Source organism: Primulina huaijiensis, chromosome 6 (genome assembly GCF_012295235.1).
Source record: "Primulina huaijiensis isolate GDHJ02 chromosome 6, ASM1229523v2, whole genome shotgun sequence".
NCBI lineage: Eukaryota > Viridiplantae > Streptophyta > Magnoliopsida > Lamiales > Gesneriaceae > Primulina > Primulina huaijiensis.
The window spans coordinates 11,955,413-11,966,490 of NC_133311.1; the positions used below are offsets into that span (position 1 = coordinate 11,955,413).

The 11,078-nt window shown below is 35.4% G+C and overlaps 1 protein-coding gene across 2 annotated transcripts; it reads left to right on the top strand.

Moving 5' to 3' along the window:
* The first annotated feature begins 452 nt into the window (after positions 1-452).
* On the top strand, positions 453-8,261 carry LOC140979444 (oligoribonuclease). 2 transcript variants are annotated; one of them, XM_073444843.1, is made up of 9 exons: positions 453-577; positions 855-985; positions 1,228-1,356; positions 4,277-4,353; positions 4,501-4,582; positions 6,160-6,215; positions 6,625-6,711; positions 7,423-7,513; positions 7,772-8,261. In XM_073444843.1, the coding sequence occupies exons 2-9, from the start codon at positions 901-903 to the stop codon at positions 7,888-7,890; spliced, it is 726 nt and encodes a 241-aa protein (XP_073300944.1). In that variant the 5' UTR covers positions 453-577; positions 855-900; the 3' UTR covers positions 7,891-8,261. The 2 variants fall into 2 exon arrangements, with proteins under 2 accessions (XP_073300944.1, XP_073300945.1); XM_073444844.1 differs by having other exon boundaries at positions 461-591; positions 860-985.
* The last annotated feature ends 2,817 nt before the right edge of the window (positions 8,262-11,078 follow it).

Genomic DNA, 11,078 nt, shown 5'->3' on the forward strand with positions numbered 1-11,078 from the left:
TTAATATAGGTCCGTCATTTGATTAATTGGCTACAACACTCGGATCCCAGTCGAGTCGAATTTAAGGAGATCACAATTCTCTCTATATCTTTATTTTTGTGTTATTTAAAAACTATTAAGTCACGATATTTTCTAAACGTAAAAAATATCTTTGCACATTTCACTGTTTTAACCAGCTCCTTTTAAAACTTTCTCATTTAAATAAATCAAAAAATTAATAACTGAGTGGAAAAACAATCTTATGCACATGGAATTTATGAAATAACATAAATAAATCAAACATAGTCGAAATGAAAATATGTTAATGAATAAAAATAATATTTATTTATAATCTTACGCACGAGTTGACTATATATATCAGGTGTCTCATGGAATATATAAAATTTAAATTACTCGATTTTGTTTAGCCAAGATTTATATATAATTTTTTTTCCAATTGCATGAGTGANTATGGGCCATCTCCACTGCCACAGTGTCAATGTGACTGATCTTTTGAATCAGAGGGTTCGGCCGTCGCCATTCTCCGTCTTCTCTGCTCCGCCCTCTCGTTCCGCCGCGCCTTCGCGGTGCAAGGACTGTATCCTCGAGCAGGTAAGCTTCATCAACTTCTATTCCACCTGGATCCACTCTTCACTTTTTCAACTGTTTGGTTCTTTGCCAAAATATAGATTATAGGACCATGCGTCGGTATTTCATGTAATTTGTAGACACTGAGATGGTTTTTCCATTGGGATTTAGTGAGCTTACTTCCGAAATTAAGTTAAACAAGGAGAAAATGATTTCATGCTGTCCATCACTAGTGTTCAGTACTTCATAGAAGAGGGCAATGGTTGCTGATCATCTGTATTATTTAGTTCAGGAGCTTGATGAGCCATTAGTTAGCATCAGCTATCAGGAGAAATGAATCAGCTCGCGAATAATTTCTCATTGCTGGAGCTGGATGTAGATGATCCTGGGGACCATTTAAAAATTGCTGCTGCTGATGGTAATCGTAAAAGGAGAGGCTTGTACTATTCGTTTTTCTTTTTCTTTTTTATTCTTCTACCTCTAGGTTTTTTTGATCATTCCTGTTTCCGAAATCCGAATAGAGGAATGTTGGGGTTTCAAGAGTTTTGAAGCTAATGAAATTCTTCACCCACTGTTTTTCCTGTCATTAAAATTGAAAGTTTTACTTTATGCTGCATTACCATGGTCAATTGAACTGTCACAAAAGAACTTTTGATGCAGACAGTGGTAAAGTGGAAAATAGTAGTTTAAGAGATGAAAGCTTGAATGCAAATGGAGATCAACAAAACTTAGAGTCCACTCCTGTGGAGTATAAGATGCCTCTTGTGTGGATTGACTTGGAAATGACTGGTAAGCTTCTTCTTGCTGAATTGCTTTTTCACTCGTGACATGGATACATCAACCTTACTGTTACCAGAATTATATGTCCTGGGTCCCAACTGAAGTTTCTTGATCAATGTTAGGTGTTTTCTTCCATACATTGGAATGATTTTTGTCAAATATTGTCATCTTCCATTGTTTGTACAAGCCTCCCCCACGTTCAAGATTTGCTAGACCCTTATCATTTCAGATGTACATGTACTTCTGTTGGCTTTTCCTTTTTGTCTGCCTTGGTGTTCTGGTGGAAAGAGAAGCGATTATTTGTGTGGTCATTATTTTGTAGAAATATTGTCAAAACGGTGAGACAAGGTTCGAATAACCTTGCATCCGTATTTTGTACCAAACCTTGTAGAAAAATGTGTACATCAGAGTGAGAGTTTCTACGGTTGTTTCTGGTCCCAACGTAATGATATATTGCACATGGTCTAGCCATAGTTATTAAAAGCGTGCGCCTGGCTGCGCCTAGGCTACAGGCCCAGACAGGCGCACCCATTGCGCCTGGGTTGTTATCCTGGCGCAACACTTGAAACAAGCACGCTTAAAGCGTGCGCCTCTGCTTAGGCGCAAGGCATCCGAGAGACGCAGAAACGTGCACTTTAAAGAAGTAGACTGATATTTTGTAAGTAAATAAAAATTAACTCGAGCTCAACCAATTTTGAAGTCCAATTAGCAAAGCTCATGACTATTTAATGATAAAAGAACCATGTTGTCACTCATTTATGCAAGACTTTTTTATTAGAAAGTTCAGAAGTCCTCTATGCAAACTTTTACTGTCATCTTCCCCCAATAATAATGATGATATATTTGAGTAAGATGAAGAAGAATTTGATGATACCATAATCTTATATGCAAACTTTTACTCTAATTTCTTCTACTCTAATGACTCAGCATAGTTTTGGAAGACGATTATAATGATGCTATAATTGAGGAGGATGAAGAGGAATTTGATGATTTAGATATTTGAAGTTTTTTTTCTAGTTATAATTTATGCTACATTATCTATTAATGAATTTTTATTTATAATGTTTGCTATCTTTGTGAAAAATATTTAATTTATGTAATATTATAGATTTATAGTATAAATCACGTATATATATTGAATTTTAAAATTTATGCCAAATGCACTTTATTTCAAATAAAGTGTGCGCTTCGCTTTGCGCCTCAGGCTCCAGGGTACCCTAGTGATTTAGTGTGTCTTGCGCCCTAAATAACTATGGGTCTAGCTGCTACCTAGTATTTTCGTTGGTAGTGAATATTTTCGGTCGCCTCATTCCACAGGCTGACATCCCGTCAAAGTGTTGTCATTCATTTGAATTAAGAGCTAGGTTCCTTGTACCAGCTCTGCTTGGTCAGGTATGTCTATGTAAAGCTCTAAATTTATTTCTTTGGGGCCTTTGCCGGTGCCTGATGCTTGAAACAACTGCCCGTGTGAGGAGTTTAACCTATTCCGTAAGCAGAAATATGGTTTTATGCACGGTAGTTTTATTCAGGAGCCCAAGCCTATCTTTTTCTGGGATATTGGGTGTTTGGCAAAGCTTATAGCTCTTAAAATATTTTATAAAATGCAATATAGCTTATAGGAGATATCAGAGTTTTTGGTTCTTTCTAAGATAAGATGTGATCAAATTCAAAATTAAAATAGAAAGGTATTTTGTGCACTTTTAAAAAAAATCAAGGTTACCCGTATTGATACTTTGAGTTTTTAGTACTCTCTCACTTTTAGTGAGTGAATAATTACAAGATTTTTGTTTGAGAGATCTTATAACACTTGGAGCTTATGAATCATATCGTGCTGGAAATTTCCTAAATATGGCCTAAGCTAGTTATCTGAGTATTGATTCATCGGAGAATACGTTCAAAAATTTTGAGGTATTGAGAAGTTAGGAGTTCAATCAACTCATATTGAAAGAATTTGGGAAATCAACATTCAGAAAATGTGGTTTGAAAATGAAAATATAGTTTAAGGATAGTCAAGACTCCAAATTGAAATGAATCATAACTGGACTGTCTGAGCTCAGGAAACAGCCCAAAGTTTGAAGGATTAAGACAAATATTTAAGGCTAAAAACAGTTTGATAAGCAACTCACATGCATACGCATGCATAAGACTTATAGAATGAGACTTTCGTAGTCAAGTGGGAAAGAACTTCAGTTTAGATAAGAATTATATAGAGTAGAGAAAGCCTTGATTTTTGATAGATTTTAAGTGAAATCTAATTTCATCGAAATAGCATTTTATTCTAAAACAACTATTCTACATCCCTATTCCAAATTGATGTTGGCCAATGTATCGAAAAATAAGGTTCTTGGACCGAACTTAAGATTACAATCAGTCTTCGATAAAAAAAAGTGAAGCAGCTTTGCTAGAGCATTATTGGCTTGTGGGACAATAATTTCTTTTATAGACAAAATAGGATCACTCCGATATATTTTAATTGAAACATTGAAATGATATATCATTTCCAATTGTCAAAATTAAAAAATTGAAGAGAAAAAGCCACGGTCGAGTATAGCAATAATACAAGTGATATTCATATGAAATTAACGCATAGTTTTTTAGATTTGGTGTTAACAATTAAAAACCTTTTTGACCTCATGGCACTGTACAAAAATTATTCAATGAAAATTATTTGTCATGTGCTATAGATGAATTTGTTGAGCCTAAATCACTATTTGATATTTTCTGTTACTTTCTATCTTTGTCTCTTTTCTTATTTATAACTTCGAAAAAATGAAAAGGAATAACAAATGGTGAAGGAATCATTTTCATAATGCACTTGTATGAGTTCATGTCTAACTGGGAATGGGCATGTGGCACAACTGCTTCTGAAGTGTTACAGAAATATATTCCAGAATGACTGTACAATCCCTTGTATTTTCGGTTTATGTAGGTTTGAATATCGAATACGACAGAATTCTGGAAATTGCTTGTGTGATAACTGATGGAAATTTAACTAAGTCGATCGAGGTATGGTTGCTATCCATTTGCTCTATTATATTATTGCATTTGAAACTCAATTTTGTTGTTCCACTAGTAGTCCAGATTTTTTCTCTTGTGATATGGCTATTTTTGTTAACTTATATAACTAGTATCTCATTCTTTTTTTTCCAATAGGGTCCTGATTTAATTATTCATCAAACAAAGGAGTGTCTGGATAAAATGGGAGAATGGTGCCAACAACATCATTCAGCAAGTGGTATGTATTAATTTAAAATCTATCATCCACATTAATAATGCATGATTGGAGACAAGTTAAAATTTTAGAATTTGAACTTGATGTTTCAAATTTAATACATTTTCAGTTCATATTTCGATGCCCTTGAAATTTTGTGTAGGAGTTGTCATTTCGAATTCATTGATTTTGAAATCAATTTATTCAAAATACCTTTATCAATCCAAACTCAGCCTTAAAGATAAAGAATCAAGAAATTGGAAGAAAATAATTCTCTTTATTGAGTTTGCTTGAATGATGATATACAAGATATGATGCAACACTAGTTAGGCTTTGAACATCTGGAAATATCATGCCACAGTTCACGAGATCACATGTAAACAGGTTTCGTAACCCAGAAAAGTTTAAAGACAATTATTAACCTTGAAGGATCTAATGATTTCACAATCGAAGGATTGTGAATTGCATCTCATCAGAGTACACACTCCACAAATCTGAGATGACTTCACAAACATGAATACTAATAATAAATAATAATAAATGCCGCCTCAATTGACTAAAAGAATATGGCTCAAAAGTTAAAACATAACCAAAAACAACATTAGTAACTCTACCTCTACCAATTGGCTTAACGACTCAGGATCTTAGATGTTTTGAAGCGTACATCAACAAATCGTCTATATCCAAGAGTCCAAGACAAAATAAATGGTCTCCGGTATGAATGCCATCAGATATCCTGGTATGAATGCCACTGTCATTCCATTGATAAGTTCAGAAATTTATCTCCAAGGATAAAAAGCTAGAGAAATTTTTCTTATGGCAAGAAGCACTCAAAGTTTGGAGGAATATATGTATAAAAAACATGCTTGGACGCCTAACTTATCCGAATCTAATAGGAAATTAAGCTTGTTTAGCCTTTTAAAGGCCACTAATTCGAAAGCAAGTTTTACAATTAATCAATGTTAAAATAAAGCTTATTCAGAATAAAATCTCTGTGCTCTGTTGCATTTTGATCATATGGTGAATTTAATGGCATCATTTGGATGATTTCCCTTTCTATCATAGAATGAGTCCATCTCTTGCCACAATTTAGTCTTGGAATTGTGATGTAATTGACTTGTTCCTTCTTGTGACACATTTTCAAATGAATTTCAAAACAGTAAGATGTGCTTTCTTAGTCGCATACTTCCTTGATGGTTCACAGTTTTGGATCGGTAATAAATCACACCATCGCTTTGCCCTTTTTGGCACGTTAGGCAGCATAGGTATCTTTAGTTGTGGTAGGGCCTGGGCCATGATGTAACCACCTCCGCCTGCCCATTTGAATTTGTGATACTGATTGGAACCATCCTCTTGAATTGGTATCATTGGAGGTTATTCTCAAAGGCTGGAGATAAATTTGTGTTAGAGAGTAATAACCGCATTGCTTGTAAGAGTGGAAGAATTTACCTGGTAATTTTCTTGGGCATTGATGTGATATACAAAGAGATTAAGATAATCTCACACTCTAAGCAAAAACTTTTTATTATAATTAGAAAATGAAATTGATTTTGAGTTTCTTTTTACATCCAAAAACTTATTTAAAGTTTCATGGTACTTAGGCTTGACGGAGAAGGTTCTTCAGAGTTCAATTACTGAACAAGATGCTGAAAAGCAGGTATTTGTTCCGTTATTCCTGTAAAAAGCTTCAAGTCAATGGCATTACGAAAATATATCTTAATTGCTTAATGTTTAAGAAGGCATTGCCTTAAGGTTCCCTGGTGCATTTCTCTCATGTGGATTTTAGTCTTTCTTTTTTGTCTCTTATCAATGAATGTCCCTGGCAGTCCCCTTCAACCCAAATAGTTTTGATGCAGAAGGTTTTCCATGAGATGTTGATGGGAGTTATTTGTATAAATTATTACTCTGATTTAATGAGTTATATAACTGTTGCTATCCAACTACATTTTGTTGATCATTAACAGACTGGGAAAGGTCAACGTTGGTGCACAATGAGTGTTCTAAGCTTGACTTAATTTAAATATACGGAGAATTTCTCAGTTGTGTGTTCTCTTGCATCCATGTAGGTTATGGAGTTTGTGAAGAGACACGTGGGCACATACACACCTCTTATTGCTGGAAATTCAATCTATACGGATCTTCTGTTTTTGAAGGTAAGGAAATCTCATTGGAAAGACATAAATTTGTTTTAGGAATTATTTGCATGAAAATCATTGTTATCTTCTATATTTGAAGGTAAGGAAATCTCAGTGGAAAAATATCTTATTTTAGGAATTACTTGCATGAAAGTCATTGTGGATAATTTTTTAATATATGAGTTTTGGCATGCCCCTAGAGTTTGTGAATCATTAAAATTTTTATTACCTGGTTATTTCAAAATGAAAGGACTTGAAGAGGAGAGAGAGATAATGCTGCTATTATGAGTTTTGGCATGCCCCTAGAGCTTGTGAATCATTAAATTTTTTATTACCTGGTTATTTCAAAATGAAAGGACTTGAAGAGGAGAGATAGAGAATGCTACTATTTAGCAGATGAAAAAAAAACATATTTATAAAGAATAGAAAATACGGAGTCGCATTCGTAGAATAAAAAAATAAGATCTTTAATTACTTAAATTCAATTTTGAGAATATAATCCATAAAAGATGGAATTCTAGGGGAATGCAGCACCTAAGTGAGCTGCAGATGTTTCGATAATCATTGAAACTCTGTTCTTGAACTGCAAGGGAGAGGACTTGGTTGAGTTAGTATATCTGGACATGGATTGAATTAAGTATGCAATTGATAATTTCGACTTGGTTTCTCACTCTGTTTGCCTAGCTTGAAGAATTCTGGTGTTCATGTTATTAAATTTTCTTGTGACAGAAATACATGCCAAATTTGGCTGGCCTTTTTTCTCACATCCTTGTGGATGTCAGCAGTGTCAAGGCGCTGTGTGTCCGTTGGTACCCACGAGGTGACAAATTTGCTAGTTAGCTATTCAATTCATGCTGCAATTCTGTTTTTTTCTCCCTACATTTTACCCTCTTTTTGTATCTTCAGTATCAGACATATATAATTAACCAACCTCTCTTCCCTTTTGTGTATCATAGATCAAATTTTCGTTAAAAGAGCCTTCATTTCTCATTTGTCCTTACAATTATAGTAATCTTCTTACCAAGGTTTACGTTACCGAGTTGGTGATATCTTAGTAATCGAATATGGGTTTTACCAGATAACAGAAGGGCTCCTCAAAAGGAAAACAAACACCGAGCCATGGATGACATAAAAGAAAGCATAGCAGAACTAAAGTTCTACAAGGATCACATATTCAAACACAAGTCTAATAGATGATGCGGTGGAAAAAAAAATTGGCTTCACGGAGCTGTTTTAGTTACTAAGCCAAGTTGCTGCCGCTGCCGGATCCATGTAAAAAGATGCGGTTTCGACATGTACTATGGTGGTGATGATGGTTGATGAGACGAGGTTTGATGAGAATGAATAATACTCTCTTGTTTTGGTTGTGTTGGAAACATTAAGCATAGACATGAGAAGAACTATGAAACAGTTTCTCTAGTAAAATGGCCTTAGATTGTGTTGTGCCTCTTGATCATTATTATACTTGTCCAATGATTGCATGCCCTAAATGTGTTGAATTGGTTGATAGACTAAACTGTTTCATATAATTTCAATTGGTTCTGTTATGCGATTGATTGAAATATAAATTTTCTGGATGAAGTAAGACGATTTTCGAATTTAATCCGCAATCGAGTGATGTAGATGTGAGGAGCTAATGCCAGGGAGGGAAACTGATTATCAAAGTCTGACGCAACCACCTAAATTATTGGAGATAAATCGTAGTCTGGAGCAGAAAGAAGCAAGAAAATTCAGATAAAATAATGTTCCCTCTATATAGATAATACGTGGGAGATAAATTTTGTCAACAGAATATCCTAACTGATTCTGCCCTTAGTAATATTCATTCCTCGACCTCGCCTGTCAGAACACGCATGTCGCATTCCCTTTCTAGAATACACATATTTTATGATGGGTTGTGACACTTTTGGTAAGCTCGTATCAACACCATCCCCCCTGCAAGAGCGGCTTTGTCCTCAAGGCTGAACTCGGGGAATCGAGAAGCGATAGCTGCTATGCCCACCCATGTTGCCTCCTCCATAGCTCTTCCCTTCCGCTGTTCTTGTCCCTTGATTTTAAAGGCTCATAGTAGCGCACAACTAGTTTTTGATAAACTCAGCAAAACCCTGAATGATGTACTTTGGTGATCACATCTGGTGGATCCCCAAAAAAATCAATTGTGGAATGTGGAACGTTTTTTAAGCATGTTTACTATAATTTCTGGAAAATATATTTTATGTTTTAAAAGATTTACATCTTAGTATTACAATTATAATATAAATTTTTTTTTATAATTTTTATTTCAAATTTACACTTATTATTACATTGTAGAACGCTTCGTCGTACTCAGTTTCAAGTGGTTTTTTCCTTCAGCATTTGGAGTCAATTTCATCTTTATTATCATTACTTTACAAATAAACTAAAATTTATTGCTGTCAATTATATGCATCATCAGAATTTGACAATTCCATAGGCAAAGAAACCACCACAATACAAAAGCAATAGATTCCAAAAGCTCATTTTCACTGCCAAAACAAGTAAAGGTATCTTGGGTATGAAACAGAAACTTCAAAGCTGTGAAATAAAGAACAACCAAAGTCATCAAGTTCCCGTCGACAAAAACTTTTCAGAAAGGTTGGCAAATAAATGGGGCCAATCAAAGAAAGAAATAAAAAAACGTAGGATGCGCAGAAATTTCGTGAAAATATGAATACGCGTTTTTTAACGCATATTCACACAGTCAAGGGGCTCTATAAATAGAGCTCCCCCTTCATTCTGAAATCATCCATTCTTCGAGTTTTCTCTCATCTTATAACATTCTATAATATTTGTGAGGTGTTTGTTCTCCTGTATTAAGAGAGTGTGTGTTCTCTTTGGAAACACAGTGAGTGAGTTGTACACCACAAAATATTATAGTGGAAATTCTTTTCATCTTGCCATGGTTTTTACCTTAATAATTTTTAGGAGTTTTCCAGGTAAATCTCGGTGTCCAATTTATTCTTTATTTTCGGATTTTATTATCTCAAATTACCGCAAGTGGGACCAACAAGTGGTATCAGAGCCTTGGTTTAAAATTTCTTAAAATTCTGAGTATGCTCTGTGGTTACAGCCTAGACTGATCTTCCACATCAGAAAAGATTTTTTGAGATTTTTTATTTAAGGCGGGATTATTTTGTTCAGTTTACTAAAATTGTTGTAGACATAATAGCGGGCAGGTACGAGATAGCAAAGTTCAACGAAAGCAATTTTATGCTGTGGAAAATAAAGATACAAGCAGTTTTAAGAAAGGAGAATTGCTTGGCGGCTATTGGAGATAGACCGGTGGAGATTACGGATGATGGAAAGTGGAATGAGATGAATGACAATACGGTTGCCAATTTACACTTGGCTATAGCAGACGAAGTACTGTCAAGTATCTCTGAGATAAAAACAGCCAAAGTTATCTGGGATACTCTGACAAAGATGTACGAGGTCAAGTCGCTACACAACATGATTTTCCTAAAGAGAAGGCTTTACACTCTTCGGATGGCGGAATCTTCATCGATGACCGACCATATCAACACACTAAATACCCTATTTGCCCAACTCACTTCCATGGGGCATAAAATAGGAGCAAATGAACGTGCGGAGCTTCTACTTCAAAGTCTTCCAGATTCATATGATCAACTTATCATCAACATTACCAACAATATTCTTATGGGCTTTCTAAAATTCGACGATGTCTTAACTGCGGTTCTCGGAGAGGAAAGCCAACGCAAGAACAAGGAAGATAGGTTGGTAACATCGAAGCAGACAGAGGCTTTACCGATGATAAGAGAAAGATTTATGGACCGTGACTCCAGTGAGAGCCGAAGACGAGGTAGATCAAAATCGAGAAGTAAGAAGAAAAATATTTACTGCTTTAAATGTGGCGTTAAAGGACACTTCAAGAAAGAGTGTACGAGTATCGAGAAGAGGTCTCAAGGAAATGTGGCCAGTACTTCAGGTAGTGGTGAAAGATTATTCAGCGAAGCAGCAACAGTTGCAGAAGGCAGACACAAATTTTGTGACACATGAATTATGGATTCAGGAGCGACGGGGCACATGATGTCTCGGAGAGAATGGTTTGATAATTATGAACCAGTCTCAGGAGGATCTGTATTCATGGGAAATGATCATGCCTTGGAAATCGCTGGGGTCGGTACTATCAAAATTAAATGTTTGATGGCACCATTCGCACCATACAGTAAGTACAACATGTGAAAGGACTGACAAAAAATCTTTTGCCCTTGGGGCAATTGGATGACATCGGGTGCAAAACTCGTATCGAGAATGGGATCATGAAAATTGTGAAAGGCGCGCTTGTGGTTATGAAGGCGTAAAAGGTTGCTGCAAATCTGTATGTTCTTTTGGGAGAAACACACAGA

Bases quoted from the DNA above. Each gene is read 5' to 3' on its own strand.
- LOC140979444 (XM_073444843.1), top strand. From the start codon at position 901: ATGAATCAGCTCGCGAATAATTTCTCATTGCTGGAGCTGGATGTAGAT. The intron at 6,216-6,624 runs GTATTTGTTCCG...GCATCCATGTAG, and splicing joins AACAAGATGCTGAAAAGCAG to GTTATGGAGTTTGTGAAGAG. The intron at 7,514-7,771 runs GTGACAAATTTG...GGGTTTTACCAG, and splicing joins TGTCCGTTGGTACCCACGAG to ATAACAGAAGGGCTCCTCAA.